At 50.9% G+C, this 23,340-nt stretch overlaps 1 protein-coding gene across 1 annotated transcript in view; it reads right to left on the bottom strand.

The window, feature by feature from the left end:
• Positions 1–17,794: 17,794 nt before the first annotated feature.
• BRINP2 (BMP/retinoic acid inducible neural specific 2) overlaps positions 17,795–23,340 on the bottom strand; it is a 97,457-nt gene continuing 91,911 nt past the window's right edge. The window contains exons 7-8 of the mRNA XM_036272713.1: positions 22,001–22,223; positions 17,795–19,737 (exon numbers count right to left, since the gene is read on the bottom strand). Of these exons, the coding sequence (XP_036128606.1) occupies positions 18,621–19,737; positions 22,001–22,223 (1,340 nt within the window). The 3' untranslated portion in view covers positions 17,795–18,620. The remainder of the gene's footprint in view (positions 19,738–22,000; positions 22,224–23,340) is intronic.

Below are 23,340 nucleotides of genomic sequence, written 5' to 3' on the forward strand. Positions count from 1 at the left end.
GAACTGGGCTGACGCTGTCAGCTGTCAGGTCAGTGTAGCTGACAACCTGGTCCCGCCCCGGGAGCCCCAGCCCGGGAGGGGGTGAGGTGAGGGCTGGCCTGGGGGTCGGGATGGGGGCTGTTGCTGGCTGCTTCCCTCCCTCCAGGCATCCTGGCCCTGGGCTAATGAGCAAGCGTGGGGAGAGGCCCGGGGAGTGAGGGGGGCATGTTCCCTGGTCTACCAGCCACCCAGCGGAGGGAGGGCCACAGAGAAGAGGGGCTGTGGGGGCCGGGGGGGCTGTGCCAGAGAAGTCAGGGCTCCCAGACCTCCCTCCTTGTAGGGACAGGAGGGGTTCCCTAGGGCTACGGAGGGGAGGACAGGAGGAGGGCAGGAGGGAGAGGAAGCTCAGACACTTCCAGAGACCCCTCCAGGCACAGGGGCAGGGGACCCCTGTGACACTGGCCTTGCGCAACAGCTCCAGGCTAGCTAGCAGCCGAAGGTCTAAGCGGCCCTCTCCTCTTCCACCTCCACCCGCGGGCTTCCAGCATCTCCCTCCTTTCTCCTCCCCCTGCTGGGCCCAAGGTCCTGGGTGTGATGTTCTGTGCATCTCAAAATCCCCTGTTTAGGACAAACCCTGTATCGAGCTGGAAGACACTTAGGCTTGGTTCCAATTGCCCTCAATCCAGTCCCCATTACATACTCGCTGTCTGACCTTGACCCTTGCCCCCCTTCTTACTGTGTGACCTCAATTCCATCACCATTTACTGACTATGTGACCTTGATTCCAGTCCACACTACTTATTATGTGACCTTGAACCTAGTCCCCCTACTTAGTATGTGACCTTGAACCTAGTCCCCACTGCTTCCTGTATGACCTTGATGTGAGTCCCCTCTGCTTCCTATGTGACCTTGAACCTAGTCCCCTCTGCTTCCTATATGACCTTGATGTGAGTCCCCTCTGCTTACTAGGTGACCTTGATCCTAGTCCCCTCTGCTTCCTATATGACCTTGATGTGAGTCCCCTCTGCTTCCTATGTGACCTTGATCCTAGTCCCCTCTGCTTACTATATGACCTTGATGTGAATACCCCTGCTTACTAGGTGACCTCGATCAGAGTCCCCACTACCTACTATGTGTGATTTTGAACAAATACGCCTTATCTCTAAAAGGGAGAAATCTTTAATCCACAGATCAAACACAAGTGAGCCTATGGAGACATTTCATAAACTATAGGTGTCTATGGGACATTATTCTTCCCTGATTCATCTTTGTTTCCCTGACAGCCCCTAGCACAATGACTTACAAAGAGCAGGCACTCAGTAACAGTCAAAGGAACAAACAAACAAGGGGACGGAGCGTGCGGCGGAGAAGCGTGTGGCTCGGACCAGGGAGCCCGCTGCAGACCTGCCGTCAGAGCCGCACCTGGCCGCACAGAGCGTCGGCGTTTCAAACCGGGACGTTTCTGTCCTAAGCAGAAAAGCAGGGAGCACAGGGCTGGGTGTGTTTTCTCAGGGCACGGACTGTGTCATCGTTGAATCCCCAGCATGCAGCGCAGTGCCTGAGAACCAAAAACATGCTGATTCCTCGGGACAGCGTTTTATTGCATGAAGGTCTCGAGCAGTGTTTTGGTCGAAGGCAGGCTGCTGGGATTTCACTCATGAATAAGGCATAGTGGTCCCGTCGAAGCAACCCCATGCAGACATCATGTAGAGCATGGCCGGTATGCAGGCACCGACTCACACGGGCACTGCCTGAGAGGGAGGGCGTCCCGCAAGGCAGGGCTGGGCACTGGGTGAGGCTGAGACACCTGGGCCACCAGACGTAAGGAGGTGCTGCCACTCTGAGATCTGTGGACGCGCCTCCTTACATTTTGTACCGTAGGGGCCCTGCCTGCCCAAACCTGGACCTGGAGTGAGGAGAAGGGCAGAGGAGGCTTCAGGAAGGGGTCATTGAGTTGGAAAAGATGAGCAGGAGGGAGTCTCCAGCGCCCCCTAGAGGGAAAGGCATTTCCAGCAGAGGGCAGAGCTTGCAGAAAGCTGTGGAGCTAGACACTGCGTGGTGGGCGAACCCTCACGTGAGGCAGCAGGAGCATCAACGTGGAGCGTGGGGGACATGAGAGGGACCAGGGGGTCCTGCCAGCCATGCCGAGGAATGGAGTCTGTCCCGCTGCCCATGGGAGCCGGTGAGACGGCCCGTGTGCTGCAAACCGGCCTGGGGGCGGGTCTCTGGACACTGCCCGAGCCGCTCCAAGGGGCTGTGAGTGAGGCGCGTGTGACTGTGCATTTTCTATGTTACAAAAGAAAAGGGAAAAACTAACCTGAATAACATATTATTGGACTTAACACAGCCAATATAACCATTAGAACCTTTTTAACATATAATTCATATCGGACATTAATGCATTATTTTATACCTTTTCTTGTATGAAGTCTTCGCGATCCAGTGAGTAATTCACACGGCGCAATTCGGTCGAATGCTCAAGAGCCACACAGGGCTGGTGGTTGCAACGTTGAACCGTGCGTGTCCAGAGCCCAGAGTCCAGAGGCTGAAACACAGGCAGGTGTGTGCAAGGTGTAAGGGATGATGGTACACTTCTCATCCGGGATGTGAGTAATGGGAATGGAGGGAAGGTGATAGACACGTTGCCAAGTGGTTTAGCTTTCCCTCGCTTCTTTGTTTGTGAAATCGGACACTGTGTTTACCTTCCTGCGGGAGGCGAGGATTCGTGGAGATCGCGTACACAGAGCACCAGCCCAGGCTGGCAGGGAATGTGTGCTCAGCCCGCATTCTCCCCACCACCCAAGCTGTGTGCACGCCCCAGGAACAAGACCTGCCATCCCACGTGGAGAGGTGGTGTTTACGGCCCTGGAATGGTCCCGGGCAGGCACAGACTGCACACACTAAGAGAAATCACTGCCTCGCGGCCGCACTGCACCCTCCCAGGTGTCGCTCTCGATATCGCCCAGGTGGGGAGAAGTCGGTACCTGACTGATGTGTGGAGGCTGGATGAGGACGGTGAAGCCAGGAGAGGCAGAGGCGCGGAATTGCTGACATTCTGGGCTCAGCCACTCTGACTATCAGCAGCGAGCAGTTGGCAGCAGCTCCCGGTGATTGAGAACCAAACAGCTTAATTGGCGGAGCTGGAACACTGTGCAGTGCCAGGCTGGCATGGTTACATGCAGGGATGCGTCCCCGGACCCTGCGCTCCTTGCCTTAGGTTGATGTTCCCATGCTGTCTTGGACAATGCCCCCAGCCAAACCTCTGCGCACAGATCAACCTATGCTTCTAGGAAGGAAAAACAAAATGCATTTCTGTGTAGGTGCAGGATACAGCCCTGCAGAGGTGCTTGCGCTGTGGCGGGAGGTGGGGGCAGAAAGGAGAGTTAATTCTCTACTCCGTGGAACTCCATGGAGTGTCCGAAGAGGAACAGAGGTTACAGATCTTCGCGGCATGAACACCCTCTGACCACTGGGAAGCCTTGCCCACCCCTCTTTCCATCAAGGTGACTTTCAGATGAGTAGTTGTTTATGTTCAAAATGATTATTTTGGTCAGCTGATTATTTGGTCACTGGATGGGTGCTGAGAATCTAAAAAAAATATGAAGTAATTAGTGCCGAGAGCTGGTGCGCAGCACGGCTCAGAGCTCCTTGGGTTCTTTCTGCCTTACATTCATTGGCCATCTCTGTATCAGTCAGCGTAAGCCAGCGGCTGTAACAAACAACCCCGAACGCCACTGGGATAACATAACAAATGACTGTTTGTGTAACAAGAGTCTGATGTGGAGGAGCAGCTGCCTTGAACAGCTTCCTTCTAAGCAGACGTTCCAGGACCCTCGCACCTTATGTCTCATGGCTCAAACCTTCACGCCTCAGAACCTTTTCTGTCTTCTCCTGGAGCGGGGAAGAGAGAAGATAATTGCACGTGGGAGCACCCACGGGGCCGGTCTGGGAGGGGTTACGTGATCTGTGCAATTCCTTGTCCAGAGTTCAGGGACTTAACTTCAAGAGGTTGGCAGATACAAATTTAGTCTGTGTCAAGGAGAAGTAGGGCAAAGGTCGATGATCATCCAGCTGGTCTTTGCCACAGTCATCCTCTCTCTTGCCCTCTGATGAGCCTAAGATAGACAGCTGTGGGCTCTGACGTGACCCTCATGAGGTTTGAGAGTCAGGAGACTGCGAGAGAGGGGCAACATTAATTAGAGGGTGATGCCCTGTGGTTTCAAGGTGATTATTAATCAGGACAATGTCATGGTTAAGTTGTAATGCCAAACTAAAATTTTTTCTCTCTTATGTTCCAGACCTATTTTCTTAGTTTCTGAGCCAAAGAAAGGGACGGGGCTATAAACCAGAGTGTCAACAGAGCGGAAGGCCAAGCCAGGCTTCCCATTCCTCATTGGCCCCAGGTTGTCACCCCCAGCCAAGCTCAGTGGGTCATTAGTGGTGGGACAGTAGTGAAAGAATATTTTCTTTTTGTTTTAAAAAGCAACACTGAATGTCCAGAGTAAGCAACATTATCTGCAGAGGTGTGGAAATTCCAGTCTGGGAAGACACTGTGAAAGCCAGGCGGTGGTCCTGGTGGGGTCATGATAGAGATGGTCATTGTAACAGATGCTGGCGTGGGCTGCAGGGGTCCCCTCTTCAGAGCTGACGTACATGTCCCCTCGCTTCTTGGAATGTCAGCTGCTGACCGCTCACCGTTCACAGCTATGCCTCTCTCTAGAAACTGCCTTGTCCAACGGTATGGCTCCTCCCATGCATAACTCCAACCAGGTGGCCTGTGGCCGGTGACTGCCAGCTTGGAGATAGAAAATCTGAGCCCTCGTCCCTCAGTTTGGGACAACCCTGAAAGGTCACTTCGGCTCCAGAGCCCCCTACAATTTGCTTAGGTCCCTGAGAAACCCTCACTGCAAGTCCACTTCTTCTGCCCAAACTGGTTTTCTTCTGCATCTCAAGAACGCTCCCCAATAAACCTTCTGCATGCAACTTCTCATCGAGGGACTCGTAGATTCCAAAAGTGGCTTTAGGAAGCTGACTCCAAAATGGGGTTTGGGAGACGGGTCAGTCATTCACCTCTTTGCTGTGCAAACCCCACGGCTGGTGGTAGGTGGAGGGAGCCTAGCCCCTGAGGTGTGTAGCCAAGCAGTTGTTAAACCCATGAAGTTAGGATTCCTCCAGTGGCAGACCGATACGGGACGTCCGTAGGAGGGGTACAAGGCCTGGTGCCGTCTTTCTCGTGATTGAGAAGGGTAAGGGAAACGGTAATTATAAGGACCAAGGAACTGGGCGTCTGTTGCTGAGCATCATTGATTTTTGAGAGATAAATAATGACAGGCTCAGGTGATTAATCACCATTTCAAGGAAACATACGAAAGCTAGAGGGCCTTCTTAGCAGCATGCAGGGAAACCCAAATCTCCTGCAGCCAGAATACCAAGAGACTAGAAAGCATGGCTCAGGCCTGAATCATTCAAGTGGTAGAGCGTTAGGCAGGATAAATTCTCAGCTTCAGTAAGTCTCCTATGCCAAGTACAGGGCTCGAACGGGGAGGGAGGACGATACTGAGACCAGGAATGTCCAAGGAGATGCAGTTAAGTACCTTGACCTGCTGGGTTCAGAAGCCCCCTCCTCCCATCTGCCTTGCTAGAAGATAGTAGCCCTCTCCTGGCTTGAAGACAATGCAGAGACCTCAAATGAGGCATGCACTTGGCAAGACAATGCTTGCCTGTTTCATGATCACCCCCATTCTCCTCCTAGAAACCAGCCCATTAAGAAAGGTGGAATCTCCGTACAACCAGACTGGAGATAGACATGCTGAGCCGGCTGTGGACGGAGAGAGGGTATACGCCGTGGGAGCTGCATGCATGGCTAGCGTGTTCCTATAGTAGCTGGGTACATAGGTATGGGACTGAATCCCGGAGTAGTGGGTCAAGAGGGGCAGTATGATTGGACACCTTGGCGATGACCCAAGAGATGATAAGACTGTGTTGCTAAAAAAGTGAAGGCCCACACTATGTGACCTAAAAATGCTGGACCTGCCATGTAGATTGGTGAAGGAATCGACACAAGGTTCCAAAAAGTTGTCACTCCGGAGTGTGTACACTGGATAAGGCTGGAAACCACTGGTCGGATATGTCCCATGGGAGGGCCTGAAGGACACTCCAAGTGTCAAACCAATAAGGAGTACACTGGAGAAGGCGAGATCAGCTCAGTGATGACTGTTCCCTATGGTCCAAGGCTGATGGCAGGAGAGGCTCATGTAGAACTGGACTTCCTCATAGGCTGATTAGAGCCCCAAGCAGTGAGGGTCCTGGGGGTGGCACTGAAACCCCCGAAACAAGGTAGCTGCAGCCACCATCATGAAGCAAGGTGGCCACAGACACCATATTATGTGGCAAAATCCAAGTGGCGTTTGAGTTTGGTTGGAGGGAGACTCTAACCTTGAAAGAGCTATGGAGATATTAACGGAACTTGGTATTTCCAGAGGCAAGTTAGATGAGCAGTCAAAGGGGCCATTTCTTCGTATGCACAAGCAAAGGCCATCAAGGATGGATGGCAAGGAGGCTGAGGGAAACCTCGCAAAGTGACATTCGTGTTACTTTGTCAAGTGTCCACACTTGGTCAGCTCTCAGACCCAGCGCAGCAGGGGCAGAAAGAGTCGCTGACCCCTCACGAGGGGGCCTGCAGCTCCACAGGGCCCTCTCCCCGGGGACTGCAGTCATTTACTCAAGGGACAGTGCACCTGGGAAAAGGCAACCCCCACACTCCTCAGTGAGTGTGGACATAGGTCAGAATTGACGCTGATACCCAATGGGGGCTCAGTGTGCCCTCAGAGCCCTCCCGTTGGAGTTGAATCTGCAGACCCCTTTGTGGGAGTATTGTCGTTCAGCGAGGCTGTCTGGGGACAGGAAATAAATGGGACCCTGGAATCCTAGGTCTGGCTCACAGTGGGTCCACAGTCGGTCTTGGACCCACCTGATGGTCATTTGCTGGTATAATTGGAACAGACACACTTGGAATTTGGCAGAAACCCTTGGAGTTGGCATTGCTTCCTTAACCTATAGAGTAAGAGATTTAGCAGGGAAAGCCAAGTGTTAACTTCTGCAACTGTGTCTCCCCCAAGACAAGATAGTAAATAAAAAGATAATGTTGCACCCCAGGGAGACTCATAGACATTAGTGCTACCTTCAAAGATGTAACGAATACAAGGGAGTTTTGAAAAATCCCCATTCAATTCACCTGAATGGCCCCTACAAAAATGAAATGAATCACAACCGAGTGACTCACTCCTGTAAACTTAGTCAAGTTAGTGGCCCCGGTTGCAGATACTGTGCCAAATGTAATTTCACTGGAGCATATGAATATAGCCTCCAACACATGTAAGTAACCGTTGATGAATGTGGTGAGTTCATTCTTCTCCATCCCTGTAAGAAAGAGCATCAGAAGCAGCTCGTACCCATGTGGGGTGGACAGGAGGACACAATTAGGGTCTTGTCTCAGGTTATGTTAACACTTGGACCCGCTGTCACGGTCTTGCTGGGAGGTATATAGGATAGAATGTCTCACATTCCACAGAACAGCACACTGGCTCGTTTCATTGACAATGCCAAGCAATCAGCCCAGGTGAGCAAGAAGTGGCATGTCTGTTTGAACCCTTGGCAAAACATATGTGACCCTAGGAGTGGAGATGAAAGAGTCAGAGCCCCAGCTTATTAATGAATGTTTTAGAGCTCCAGAGTGCGGAAAAATACCAGAACATCCCACCCAGATTAAACAACAGACTGTTGTATCTCACACCTCCTGCTACTACGCAAGTAGCGTAAATCTTGACAGGCTTTTCAGGTTCTGGAGGCAGCATGTCCTGTACCTGGGGACACTGCTCTGTTCCACTGGCTGGGCAGCGCCGAAGGCTCTGAGCCTTGGGTTGTGTTCAGAGCAGGAAAGAGCTCAGCAGAAGGACCGGGCTGTGGTAACGTGGTTTTGACACTGAGCCATTTGACTCAGGAGACCCATAGATTAGTAAAGGTATCTATGATAGGAGAAGATAGTGAGTAGAGTTTATGGAAGACCCCAATAGAAGAATCAGGTGTAAACCTCTGGGGTTCTAGAGAAAGTCCCTGCCATCTACAACAGATGACCGTCACTATCATAAAGCAGTTATGGATGTGCTACTTGGCCCTGGTAAATACAGAGCTTCTGACCATGAGATACCAAGGGACCTTGTGAGTGGGACCAGTCCAACAGCAATCCATTCTATTAAAATTGTTTTCTTTATTGATTTTAAAGAGAGAGGATGGGAGAGGGAGAGAGAGATAGAAACATTGATGAGAGAGAACATTGACTGGCTGCCTCCTGCATGCCCCTCACTGGGGATTGTGCCCACAACCTGAGCATGTGCCCTGACCAGGAATTGAACTGGTGACCTCTTGGTGCATGGGTTGATGGTCAGCCACTGAGCCACACCAGCCAGGCCAGCAATCCATTCTAAGATGGATATGGTACATCTAAGGTTGGGAACAACAGAGAAGGAGAACATACATAAGCCAACCAAGTAGGTGGCACAGGACCCGTGGCCTCCATCTGTGTTGCACTAATATGTCACCCACAGCTCACATTAGAGGCTTAGAGGGATGACCTTTATGACCAGGTAAAAGAGGAGTAAAAAGGCCAAGCTTTATTTATAAGGTGGCTTTAACAGACGGCGATGAGGGCAAATCCTGCCAGTGGACAGTGTTCTGATGTTACGTGCAATTTAGTCATCAGCTTTTTGTAGAAAGAGAGGTAGCTTGAGGTAAAAAATATAGATAAACTCAAGGACAGTGGTGAATGTCAAGGTCAGGTGGTCAAGGGCCTGGAAGGAGAAATGTTGGCAGATTAGGGACAAGGAGGTCTGGCAGAAAGACATGTGGATGGATCTACGGAAGCAGAAGTACGAAGACTTGCATGTGAGCGCTCAGCCGAGCACGACATGGGAGAGCCACTCGGCGGGATGACTTGTGAAAGGGGGTGAAAGTCAATCTGTCACTGGCCACACTGGTCCTGCCACACTGAGAACATGAACTAAATAGCCACAGGGCCAGGATGTGTTCTAATTCATTAAGGCGGATCCAGTTACTGCCGCTGTTGAATGGTCTTCGGAGGCAGCTAAGAACGTTGGGGGTGGACTATAAACAAATACCCTGGATTACTGATGATTCTCACCCTTTCGTCATTTTAGCGTTTGGATGCGTTTGTGTACCCACATATAGTGCTGAGAGGGATCCATTTTTCTGTAGGCCAATCTGACTCCACAGTGAAACAATGCTCTCAAGTGCTCTTGGGAAGAGCACAAAGGAGAGGTCCTCCTGGCCCTGCAGGATGCAGCTGGGGCAAGACTGATCTTCAAAGCTGGGGCGAGGATGTGTTGGCTGAAGTCAAGTCGTTAAGAATAAAGGGGATAGTAAAACTACATTTGAAGATGACATGCGCTTGTGTGTAGAAAATTCTAAGGAATCCACACCAAAAAAATAAAAACTCTTAGAACTAATAAGCCAGGTTGCAGGGTACAAGATCACTCTATGAAAATCAGTTGTAATACTATACACAATGAATGATCCAAAAATGAAATTAAGGAAACAATTTCATGTACAGTAGCATCAAAAAATAATAAAATACTTATAAATAAATTTAGCAAAAGTAGTGTGAGACTTTTAAGGCCCAAAACTACAAAATATCTTTGAAGAAAATTAAAGATAAATAGAAAGATGCTCCATGTTCCACAGATCAGAGGACATAATACAGTTACTATGACAATACTCCCCAAATTGATCTACAGATTCAATACAATCCCTATTAAATCCCATTTTTTTTTTTTTTTTTGGCAGAAAATGACAAGCTGAACCTTATATTCATATGCAAATGCAAGATTCCCAGAATAGACATAACATCTTAATAAGGAAAAACAAAGTTGGAGGATATATATTTCCTGATTTCAAAATGTATTACAAAGCTACAGTGATAAATACAGTGTGGTATTGTCATAATGATGGATCTATGGATAAATCAAATCAAATTGAGAGTACAAAATCAAGCCATGCAATTATGGCCAATTAATTTTTGATACATGTGCCAAGACAATTGCTTGGGGTTAGAAAAGTCTTTTCAACAGATGTGCTGGGACAAGTGCTAGTCACCTGGAGAAGAATAAAGTTGGACCCCTATCTCATACCACACACAGAATTTAACTCAAAATGCATCAGAATAAAGTTGGACCCCTATCTCATACCACACACAGAATTTAACTCAAAATGCATCAGAATAAAGTTGGACCCCTATCTCATACCACACACAGAATTTAACTCAAAATGCATCAGAGGCCTAAATGTAAAAGCTAAAATGCTTCTTTAAACTTTCCTCTTAGGGTTTCTTTCTTTTGGGTTCTCAAAAACGCTTTCTTCCTAGAAGATAACACAGGCATGAATCTATGCGATCTTAGGATAGGCAACAGATTTATAGATAGGACACCAAAAGCATAAGCAGCAAAAGAAAAAAAAATAGATCAATTGGACTTTATAAAAAATTTAAATGTCTGTGCTTCAAAGGATACTATCAAGTAAGTGAAAAGAAAATCCACATAGTGGGAGAGATATTTGTATTTGTAAATCATATGAGGTTTATGCATCATGTATATTGTATGACTGCACTTACATGAAGTGTTCAGGGTAGGCCTATCCACAGAGACAGGAAGTAGATTAGCAGTTGCCAAGAGCCGGGGTTAGAGAGGAGTGGACAGTGATGTTGATGGGCACAGGAGTTCCTTCTTGAGTGATGCAAATGTTCTGGGACTGGATAGTGGTGATCAATGCACAATCTTTTGAATAAAAACCACTGAACTGTACGCTTTAGAGGGGGTGAACTTTATGGTACATGAATCATATCTTAACAAAGCTGTTATTTTACAAAGAAGGAGGAAAATGAAGGGTCTGACCCAGGAAGCTGGGTTTAGATACGAAGGTCAGGTGGAGCCATCATTGTGTCCATGAGTCTGTGGCCAGACATGCTCTGTTCCCTCTTCTTTGAATGTTCTCCCCACCTTCCTGCCTACCCACATCTTACACTTACTGTAACTAGCATGCGAACTCTGCCTCCCTCCTGTCTGTATCTAAAAAGCTTACGGCAGTGCTGCACCCCGGTTCCCCATCAAAGAATTCAACCAGGGGTTGACTGCAATCTGGAATCTGCTGGATGTGCGCTATTGGAAAGAAACAGTCCAATGGACACGTTAACTAGCCACCCGCTCAGGTACTCCAGGCTGGATCACGGTCGTAAGTTAAATCATCAGAAACAACGTACCTGGGCCACGTGACTCGGCCGGGCACCGGCATGCTGGTGATGAGTGATGTTATAATATTTTATTCTCTCCTTTTATGGAGGGTCTATATAAAAAAATATCCACTTGAATGGCTTATCTAAGTCCGCCACGAAATTGTAATTAAAGACCTTTTCCATTATACTACCCAATGACCCTTATGTGAGGGCCCAGGTGATAAATGTTTCTGTTACCAGGAAGGAGTGTGCTTTAGCAACTGAGTAACATAGATATTTCTTTTCTTTCTTTGCTTCTCTTTTCTTCCCCTCTCCTTCCTTTCCCCCAAACATAGAAAGTATCTAACACGGTAAAAACTGCCCACACTTGGGGAGCATGTACCATGAGCCTGTCGCTGACCTCCACGTGCCTCGCCTTATTTGACCATCACAGCATCCTCTGCTGTCGTTCCTGTCTTACACAGATGTGCAGACTGAGGCCAGAAAGGGTCAGATGACACACCCCGCTTCTCCCGACGTGTAAGTGGCAGAGAGGGGATCGGAACTGAGGCAACCTGTCTGCACAAAGCAGCCTCAGCCCAGCTTCTGCTTTCACGGAGCTGTGCAGCTTTATCCCAGTTTCGTTTTCTAAGTCACCTGCAACATTTTTGCATGAGGAGAGTTACATACTTATTCCCCACGTCTCCCGGCTGAGAATGCTCAGTAAACAGCATCGATTGATTCATTCCTCCAAGTTCTGAGATCCTTGGAAGAAGGCCTCTCTGTAAATTCCGGTGGCTATCTGTATTAATGATGCAAAGGTAGGAGTAATCATACAGGCTGGGGGAGAGGAGGACAAAGCGGAGAACAAAAGGGATCCATTTGATTTCTTAGATGAGGCGCCTGGAGGTTGCTGGCACCTTCTCAGACTAAAGTCCGGGGCCTCTGGGTGTTTGCACATTGCTGCCGTAAATTTAATCGTCTCGTCTGATGTATGTTTCCACAGAGTGACAGCTACTCCCTCTCCCACTTCTGAACAGATTTACTCTGATAGGCTTGGGGGAAAAGACCTTTACTCCGCCGGCACGGTGCCGCTGAACTGTGGGGCCGCTCAGCTGGAAACGCATTCACGAGCAGGCTAGCTCTCAGCCCGCAGAATTTTGATTTGCTTGTTTCCTTTCTCTCCCCCCTCCTCTGTTTTCTTACCCTACTGGTACACATAGGTCAGACACCTGGCTCCTAATTGGCTGAGAGATTAAAGGCCAGCAGAGTGCCAAGATTTTCATAAGTGAGGTCCTCACCTCCTAGCTAGACATGATTAACCTTTCGGTTCCTCGGCCCCTGTGCTTCTGGGAGCCTCCTGTTTTAGACCTGCTGATACTGCAGGAAGATAATAGGCGTGCTCTATAAGAAGCTTGCTCCCGAAAATATGGTCCACAGACCAGCAGCAGTAGCATCACTTGGGAGCTTGTTAGACGTGCAGAATCATCCCCTCCACCCCCGCCCCAGACTGACCAACTCAGAACCTGCAGGTGAATCATATGCACCTTTGAGCCAGGAAGCACTGTTTTGAGGCTGCTGTACCCTCAGGGGGTGGAGGCAGCTTTTCTGCCAAACAGACCTCCCATGACAGTCCCTTGAGTGTGTCTTGGACTGAATAACTTGGTGCTGACCTGGGGCTCAGGAGTCAGGAATGAGGGTGCTGACCAGACCGAGTGTGTGCCTTCAGGGGGCTCTGCTGCCATCCCTGACTTCTCTGCCCTCTGAGAAGGACGCACGTTACATGTTGGGGGTTTCCCTGCACTGATACCTGAACCATCTGGACACTGGGGGTACTGCTTCCATAGTTGCAGGAAGGTTCGCTGTAAATGCCGTTAGTGTCTCTTCCAGGGAGGGATGAATGCCCTTCTGTGCATCTCCGGTACGTTGGGCATCTCTACCGGGGAATCACCGCTCGGATTTGTCTCTGCACCCCAGCCCCTCATTGTATCGTCCAGTTCTTTGTGGCCCAGAAATAGGTTTCAAGAGTTTTGAATATCCTATACTTTAGTCCTTGCCTCGCACTTAAAACATGGAAGAAGGAAAGAAGGAAGGAGAGGGGAGGAAGAGGAGAAAGGAGATTGCGTTTGCAGAGTTGAAGGGATACATGTGTCTGGAAGTGGGAGAGTGTAGAGAAACGTGTGCAGAGAGGTGCGTGTTCAGAAAGAGAAAGGAATCTTAGGCAGCTGGTCATGAAGCAGTCCAGTTACGGATAAGGGGACAGGTCAAGAATTAGCGTCACTTAAAGACAAATGTGGAGCCAATAAGCAAATCCAGGTCTGTGTGACTTCGGGGACAGTCTCCTGTGCCACAATGCTTTGAAAACAATAGTGCAAGAGGGACCCAGTTTCTGCGTAGGACCCAACTCCCTCGTCCACAGGGAAGCAAACTGGGGCCCGGAGAACCGGAGTGTCTTGCACAAGTGTGAGCTGGTTGGTGGCAGCGTCAGGAGGACGGGGTGTGTCTGCAGTCAGTCCCCCTGCCTGAATTTTCCAACCCGTCCTTCCAGGCCGGGGGTGCCAGTCACAGTGTTGCCTTGGGTGGCTCCGTGGGTCCCCATTCTCACCCTCCTGCTGGAAGGAGCAAGAGGTCTCAGTGCACAGTGGGACTTGCTCTTTCCTCTTCGTTGCCGTGGTCCTAGACCCCGGCCACATCCCTGACGTTGCTGACCGCACTGCCTAAGGCCTTTGGATGCTGGTGGTACCCAGATGCCTCTACCTTTCCCAGGAAAGATGTTTTGCAAAGGTTTTCAGATTTTTTTTTTTTTATCCTCATCCGAGGACATTTTTCCATTTTTTGTTCAGATAGAGGGGGAGGGAGGGAGGGAGGGAGGGAGGGAAGGAGAGAGAGAGAGAGAAACATCGACGTGAAAGGGACACATCGAGTGGTTGCCACCCGCATGACTCAACCAGGGCCGGGGACAAACCGCAACCGAGGTACGTGCCCTTAGTGGGAACCAAACCCTGGTCTCTCTGGACCGCAGGCCAATGCTCTGACCGCTGAGCCAAACCGGCCAGGGCTCATCTTCATGATTTAAACCTTCAAGCCAGAAAGGAGAGGAAATCTAACAACCTTCTAACTGCAAACATTGAATCCTCTTTTGCCAGTGGCTTAACTTCTGAGATTTATTTGCTCGTAAGGACATTGAAATTTTCATAGGAAACATGATGGCAAATAAAAGATGTCTGCTGTGTGTAAGAGAACAGACTGATGTGATGGAATTGCAGACTTTGGAGATGATATTTGGAGGCAGGACCTCATGAAGCAATGCATTCTATCCACACATCGCGATGACGATTGTCCTGCCTGGGGGAAGGAGGCCGGGACTGGACGTGCTTATTCGTGATACCCAGTATGGGAAGCGGTCTTCATTTACGTTGTGTGCCGTGTGTGCGAGTATGCTTGCGGAGCACGGTGTTACAGTATTAGCAGCCGGTATTAAATACATCACTTAGTATCAGGAGTCTCAGTCTCAAGCATGAGGACAGATTACATTTGATGTATTAGTTTTTTAGGGGGACAGTTAAGACTTGAATTCCTGATTGTTATAGCCACTAATTGAATTGTGATTTGGCTCTTAATTCCGCAGGGAGTTCACCAACATTGACGACCCACCACTAATGAATTAATGACAATTCCTTATTTGCAACTGTATCTGGGAAGGGTTGGTTCACATCTTCTGGTCACTATAGACTTTGTGAGGGACACTTTTGACTGGGGGCATCCTTCTGTTATTATAGCATTTCTTAGCCTAGCTTTTTGAGAAATTCTATGCTGACTTCATGGTTTCAAGCCTTTAAAAGCCCCTTAAGGAATCCTGTCCAATCTTTATTCCCCCCCTCTTCTTCCATCTACCTTCTAGAAGCATCTTTGGACTGTGGCTTTGACCCAAGATCTTTGTCCACCAGACACCCCATCACTGTTTCAGAACAGAGGAGTCAGGCGTCCATCAGAGATGACAGATGAGTAGGTCAAATATAAACATTTCTACTACTGTAATTAATTAATAATGCTCTTTATGCCTTCTATCAATATGGTACTTGTGTCTGGGCTCAGAAGGGTACTCCTGAATATTTACCAGTGTGCAGCAGTACTTACAGATGGAGTTGTGCGCTTGGCTTCATGATTTTTTTTTTTTTATCCTCACCTGAGGACATTTTTTCATTTTTTTGTTCAGATAGAGCAGGAGGGAGAGCGAGGAAGAGACAGAGAGAAACATCAATGTGAAAGGGACACATCGAGTGGCTGCCACTCGTACGACCAACCAGGGCCGGGGACAAACTGCAACCGAGGTACATGCCCTTAGCGGGAACCGAACCCGGGTCTCTGGTCCGCAGGCTGACGCTCTAACCGCTGAGCCAAACCGGGCAGGGCTCGTCTTCATGATTTAAACCTTCAAGCCAGAAAGGAGAGGAAATCTTTCTAAGTGGATCCCTACATCTCTAAACTGTTATACAGTGCACCATCATCTCCCCAAAGCCTTCCCCAGGCAAAGAGTCTGAGAAAAAAGACGCAGCATCCTTCCCAGTAACGCTACAAGCGAGTGTCCCCCAGGTCCGGCCTCAGATGCAGACACTCTCATCTGAGGTTTTCCATCCCTCGGCAGCGGGACTGGCCCAGGCGGGACGTGAGCCTTCGTGTGCTGACTCGCTTCCCACCAGGACAATTGCTTCGTGCCACGGAGAGCCCACACCGCCAGCTTCGCACACAACACGTTCTCGACTGCTTCCCGCCCCCCTGAATATCGCTGTGCAGGGCGCACTCTCATTGGTGGGGGAAGCCTCTGCCCGCCCACTCCCACAGCAGGCAGACACGGACACTCAGAGTGCTAATCAAACTCTCATACCCACTGTACCCTCTCGAACCCCATCGCCGGCAGGAATCAAAGTCTTCCCGCCGAAAGCACCCTCGTCTGGCACATCGACAGCCCTGCTGATCAAATGACACCAGCCGGTTCCATCTCCCACGGACAAAGAGTTCGAGACACCCCACCCCACCCCAAAGCAAGCGGCAGCTGGCTGGAAACAGACAGGCCGTAGCTGTGCGTCCCCGGTTCACCCACACTCAGCATCCCCACCCCAGGAGACTTCAGGGAGCTGGGACAAGAGGGCTGCCCTAGGCTGCTTGCCTACCTAGGATTCCGGGTCCTCGTGGGTCGAGAGAATGTGCGGGGATTAAATACACTGCTGGGACCTTCTCAATGCAACCGTAAGCACACATGCTCTTGGGTAGATGGACGTGACCACCCTCTCGTTGTCTCCAGTTCATTTGCGCCAGCTAGGACGTACCACAGGTACGGAATGAGGTGCTTGGTCTGTGTGTGGTCACTGGGCTTGATTAAATAGGGGTCGTCATGTCCGCGCATTGTGCTCGGAGTGTGTGGAGAACAGACAGACACGTGGCTCTCCAGAAGATGTGCTGCAGACTTCTGCACCAGGGACCACACGTGGCTGTAAGGAAGAGATCGCTCACCCTTGGAGACGACGCGGAGGGACCTGGAGGGCGTTATGCTGAGCAAAATACGCCGGTCAGAGAAAGACGAGTGTCACCCGATCTCACTTGTTTGTGGAATGTAATGAACAAAATAAGCTGATGAGCAAAATAGACCCAGAGTCATGGAAGTAGGGAACAGACCGACAGGCCTCAGAGGGAGGGGGTGGGAGGGTGGAAGAGATAACCCACAGAACTTACATGCATGTATGCACAACCAGTGGACACAGACAACAATACTGCGAAGGTGGGGGTGGGGCGGGAGCAGGGAAGAGGGTGTCAGTGGGGGAAAAAGGAGGGACATGTGTAACAACATAAATAAATAGCTACATAACTAAGATTTGCAGTGGATCTCATACCCCTGGGTGCAGAGAGGCTGCCCCGGGGGTATGTTCCGGGTCTGCTTTCTGGGCTGGGAGGGTGGTCGTCAGACGGAATGGAGGAGACCAGTGCCAGGGTTGCAGCTCCCCCAGGTGGCTCGGAGGGGACCCCAACGCTAAGCCGCAGAGGGGGTCCTCACGAGGTCCACACGGTGCAGGCACAGAGGGCGTCCTCCAGCCGGCACCTGCCCGGCCCCAGGCCTTCATGCTGTTCTCCCGCGAGTGGGCACTCCTGGTCCTGGGACCCACGGTGCTCACTCCTGGGAAAAGGAGTGGAGCAGCAGGTAACAGCCTGGCTTCGTCTCCTTCCGTTCTTCTCTCTCCTCTCCTCTCTCTCTCTCTCTCTCTCTCACACACACACACACACATACACCCCTCACCCCCTCAGACAGGCACGCATTCACTTGTGTGTATACTCATCAACCAGCCTCCCCCATGGCAATACCCACCATCGAAGGACACCCACGTGTCACCCACAGAACCATTTAAAAACACTCCAGGCAACCCAGGTAACTGCACTCATTTTTTCCTCTTTTCTCGCTCATCATCCCCCTAATAAAGGTCTATTGAAAAAATATATTAAACCAGTTAAATTTTTTTACTCATGTGTTCATGTGGCTGGAGCAGATTGACAAGGAAAACAATCACAAAATAAATATTTTTGTTTTTGTTTTTAAAAAAGAACATTTCCTTATACATTGTCTCTAACTGGACAGATCGGGGGCTGTTGGGAGGGGAGCTCTGGCTGGACCACAAGGGGATGTGAAACGAACCAGGGCCCCGAAACTGGGGTAGCCGAGGAAGCCGGGGGGCGAGGGAGGCAGGAGTCGGGGAGCGAGGCCGCCTGCCCGGCCTGAGTGTTCGCAGTTGGTGTCGCGTCTCCTGTCCCCAGAGGAGTGGCTTCCGGAGGGCTCCGTGCCCAGGGCTCGGAGGAGGCAGAGTACAAAACTGGGAACCAGTGTGGGGAATCACGAGACATCGCTGTTTTAAGAAATCTGGTTAAAAAGAATACAAAAGTGACTCCACAGAGGGGGAGAGGGAGCTCCACCCCTCCCGCTCGTGTCCCCTCTTGCTTCCTTGAATGATAAGAGTCACTTTTAAGGATTTGTGTGTTTCATGGTTTGGCTGGTTCTTTTTCTTAATCTCTCCCTCTGCTCCTCCCCTTGAACCGCATTCACTTTAGAAAGCACCGGCTTGACACACGCGAGGCTGCTGAGTTGTAGCCTCCCAGAGGGAGTGTGTGTGTGTGTGCGTGTGCCTGTGTGTGCACACGTGGGTGAGTGTGTGCGTGTGTGCGTGTGTGCGGTGGCTGTTTCTTTATCCCCTGCCTGCTTCAGCCTAAGCCCCGAGGTCCCATCTGCTGGGTGCAGAAAGTCTCAAGGGGGCACCTTGCTGCATCAAGCTGAGGGCCCGGATGGGTGGACCCCTCCCTGCCCAGCACTGTGGGCCCTCCATTAGCTACAGAGTTTGCCGGTCTCATACTCCACGGGGTTCGGCAGCTTGGAGTTGAAAGCCCGCAGGGAGGACTGGATCCTGCCCACCTCATTGTTGGCCAGCTTGAGCCGGTGCCGGAGCAAGCAGGAGAAAAGGTCCAGCCGGACTTTGCCAGGTGGAGAGAGCTGGTTGACCCGGTCCCGGAGCTCTGTGAGCTGCAGGAGGGCAGAGTCCTGGGAGCCTTGGGTGTACGGGTAATCCAGCTGCAGGATTAAGTCCCGGATCGCGTCTGGGTCAAAGGGCAGGCTGTAGCCGAAGACCTGCAAGGTGTTGATTTTCATGTAGCCCAAGTTCTTGGAGGGATCGGTCATCTCCAAGGGCTCGTAGTAGATTGTCTCGTTGGAGCTGTCATCCAGGGACTTGATGCGGCTCCGCAGGTAAACATGGACTGTCTCGAAGAAGGTCTTCCACCTGTTCCCCAAGGTGATCGTCCAGTTCTGGCACTGGGCAGCCGCGTCCACGTTAGTCCTTTCCCAGTCCGGGAAGCGGCCCTCGTTCACGGGCATGAACCAGCTCTCAGAGTGGCTGCCCCCAAAGGGGTTAACGTAGATGGCCATGACGGGCTCCAGCGTGCTGTTCTTGGTGAGGCAGATCTGCAGGGACAGGGCCAGCATCACGTGCACCAGCCCCGGCTTGTACTTGTTGCTCTTCAGGGTGAGCAGCATGCGCTTCCGCCAGGAGGGGTCGAACCAGCTGCCCAGCCGCATGTCGTTGCTGATGAAGATGGAGTGCACCTCGATGCGGCTGTCCCACTTCTGCAGCAGGTACTTCAGCTCCAGGTCCTGCAGGTCTGTCTCCAGCCCCAGGAAGCTCTCCAGGGACTCGGCCACCTCTGGCCGGCACAGCCCCTGGGCCAGCACGTAGCCCGGGTTGCAGCTCCCACAGCGGGTGCTGTTGTCCCGAGCGCAGTGGGCACAGGCCGGCCCTTCGCCCAAGGCACATGGGATGGGGCCCTGGCAGGAGGTCTGGTCGTAGGGGCAGCTGCAGCTGCGGCTCTGCTCCAGGAAGGTGCCGGGGAAGGTGCTTTCTCCACAGTAGAGGAAGGACTGGATTCGGTTCCACCAGTAGGACAAGGGCCTTCGGGAGAGGAGATAGAAATGAAGCAAGAGTCATGGGAAGCCACACACTGCCATCTTCCCCACGGGCAGCCGGACGTGGACTAACAGGCAGGGAAGGCGAAGAGGAAGATAAAAGCCCAGGTCCTCTGAAAGATGGAAACCCTACTGTGCCACTTTGGAAAGACGAATGAGAGCCCAGGGCTCGGTGTCTGATGGGTCTGCCCCCAAAATATTTGACATCAGCCTTGCGCTGGGAGCAGCCAGGCTCGTCCCTCCCCGGAACCACCTCACCCCCTCCTTCCGTCTCTGCACGGACTCTGGTGGCCAGGCTTCTACAGAAGAACCCCCCCCCCCCCGTCTCTCCGGACGCCGACCTCTTCCCCACCTCACGGCCGCTGTCCTTCCTGTCTCCTCTGTCGCTCACTCTTCCCCCAAGAACAGGCGCTTTCCAGAGCCAGCTCCTGTGAAAGATTTCGGCTGTCCGGTAATACCTCCTCCAGGAGGTCTCCGTGACTTCCCCTTCAGAACAGCCACCCCGCGCTCTCTCTCCTGTCACCCCGTTTCTGAGAACCCGCCGCAGGGACCAGCACAAGAAACGACTGTGTTTCTCCAGCGCTGGCTGGTTCTGAGACGGCTTCTTCGCAAAGCAGGGCCGCTGTGCTAACCACCAACCTAGTCCCAGAGGCTAGAATTGTTCCTGGTGCATGGTAAACAGTAACAAATTTTTTTTTTCTTCTTTGTTGATTTGAGAGAGAGAGGAAGGGAGAGGGAGAGAGAGATAGAAACATCGATGAGAGAGAACATCGATTGGCCGCCTCCTGCACGCCCCCCACTGGGGATCGGGCCCACAGCCCGGGCACGTGCCCTGACCAGGAATCGAACTGGCGACCTCTTAGTGCAAGGGTTAGCGCTCAACCACTGAGCCACACTGGCTGGGCCATGGTGAACATTTAATAATTATTTGGTGAAAAAGAAATGAACCAATCTTGAAAGCTTTGCCGGGCCTGCCCCTCCCACGCCTCAGTTAGAGCTGAGCCTCTGGGTCCTGGCCGGGGTGGCTGTCTCCTGGGACAGTCCGCCTCCCCTGCACCGGCCTCTCCGTCTCCGCCGCACAACCTGGCCACCTTCCCCAGCGGGCCTTTCTCTGTGACCTTGGCTTCTACTGACCACGATTTTTATTTATGTCCCATGAACGTGAATTTAAGTGGCTGCCACACAGGTGCAATTTTTCAGTTTTTGTGTTTCTGTATACGTCTTAAATCTTCCCAAATAACAACTATCCCCCACAGCTCGATTCAAGCACGTGCGATGTGCACTTCCTAAGGACTTGTTGGACGAATGAGTGGACGAGCAGGGCCGTGGGTGAGAGCCTAGGCGATCCAGCCCCACCCTGTGCCCGAGGGCACGGGACCTCAGCTCCTGTCCTCCGAGAAGTCACTGGTCCGAAACCCCCAGTGTGTGCACTTCCCGTGCCCGCAACTGGTGTTTGAGCTTTGACTCCACCCTTTCCTTCCTAAGAGACTTACCAAATGGAAATAAGTGAGAATTAGGGGATTATTAGAACAACATTTGATTCTACTAAATGACTGGGAATAAGTGAGAATTAGAGGGTTATTAAAACATTTGATTCTATTAAATGATTGGAAATAAGTGAGAATTAGAGGATTATTAGAACAACATTAGATTCTACTAAATGATTGGAAATAAGTGAGAATTAGAGGATTATTAAAACATTTGATTCTATTAAATGATTGGAAATAAGTGAGAATTAGAGGATTATTAGAACAACATTAGATTCTACTAAATGATTGGAAATAAGTGAGAATTAGAGGATTATTAAAACATTTGATTCTATTAAATGATTGGAAATAAGTGAGAATTAGAGGATTATTAGAACAACATTAGATTCTACTAAATGATTGGAAATAAGTGAGAATTAGAGGATTATTAGAACATTTGATTCTATTAAATGATTGGAAATAAGTGAGAATTAGAGGGTTATAGAACAATATTTGATTCTACTAAAAGATTGGCAATAAGTAAGAACTGGAGGGTTATTAGCATAACATTGATTCTACCATCATTTGTGTAGTACAACTGGCCTCTCTCTTCTTTCCACTCTCTCTCTGTAGACGCATCTGCTAACTGAGAGTGACAGGTGCGCAGGTCAAGGTAGCAGGAGACTCTAAAGGGCCACGAGTGTGGCTCATTCCTCGGTCTCTCGTTGGGCAGGGGCCTCCCTGGCCTCGCGGCGGGCGAGGGGCTGAGCTCCGGGCGCTCACCTTTCCTTGGGCAGGCGGAAGCGAGGCTGCCGAGGGCAACGTTTGCAGAGGTTGAAGAGCCGGCGGATGATGCGGTGCGTCTTCTTGAAGAGTGTTTTCAAGCCGGCTCCCAGCTGCTGGTAGCGGTGCTGGAGGCTGGTGTCCAAGGCCCAGAACTGGGAGATGGCTGTGGAGTTCAGGAACCTGTCATCCGGCAGCCTTTTCAGCAGGGCCTGGAATTCCTCTGTGGGCAAGGACACAGGGCCGAGCTAAGGGGGAGCCATGCACACCCTTGGGGGGCGGGCGGCAGGTGCTCCCCACCCTTCAGAGTCGCTGTGTGCAGAAGGACGCTTTGCAGCCACAATCCCAGGCCCTTGATGTGCTTATTTTTCAATAGCTTTATAGAGAAATGATTAATGTACTATAACATACGGCTTCAGGATTCTTTCCTGTCCTTGCTGTCTGTAACATGCTTCTGAATTTCAAAAGAGATCTCTGTCACCACCCAAGGGGCCAGTGATCATGGGATACATCTCTTTTTCCCTTTCTACCTCCTCGTAGGTATTCACAGCACTGCCTGAGCCACGAGTCCTTAATGACACCACAGTGCCCTATGCAAGAGGCGGTGCTGGCCAAAGTGGACAAAGAGACGACAGGGCACCCCGTTTAGGAATCTTCCTCTAAGCCTTCCCGTCCCTGAGACCCGCCTCCCCTCTCCCACGCCTTTTTTTTGGGTCTGGGAGCTGCTCCCTTTATTCAGTCTTCCACTCGTGGCCAGACCCGCTCTTTCCTGTAGCTCACCCAGAAGCAGCGAGCCGTCTGGTCTCGGCTCCGACTGCGAGTCCGAGATGCTCTCGGAGCTCCCTGCACACGACGTGTTTTCTGAGTTCATGCTCAGAGACCTGTCCACAGCTCTGCTTTTATGGGACCTGCAGCCACAGGCCTCCGAGGGGAAATCCAGAGAGTCTTCACCTACTCACCAGCAGAAGCTCATGGAGGTGAAAGCCCGCACGTGTCATGTATGGGACAGATGTCCCCGGCAGCCAATAGCAACTGGGGTTGGAGGCCTCTCCTCCACTGCTAAATGCTTTGTCCAGAACTTGGAATGGCCCTGCCTGGGGCGTCAGCTCCCTCTGATTTCCCAGACACCTGGTTCTGCATGGCCCCCCAAAGACTGGACAATCACCCCCACAGTGAAACTTACAACTATCAAGTGCATAGTTCTGTTTATGGAACATTTAAGCATACAAAATAGTATCAAGGATAACAGGACAGGTTCCCACGTGCCCACTGCCTAGCACTTGGCACTTTGCCATATTAGTTTCAGGGTTTTTTTTTTAGGGAAATAAGACAAAGCAAAT

The sequence above is a fragment of the Molossus molossus genome, unplaced genomic scaffold, assembly GCF_014108415.1.
Source record: "Molossus molossus isolate mMolMol1 unplaced genomic scaffold, mMolMol1.p scaffold_m16_p_20, whole genome shotgun sequence".
Taxonomy (NCBI): Eukaryota; Metazoa; Chordata; class Mammalia; order Chiroptera; family Molossidae; genus Molossus; species Molossus molossus.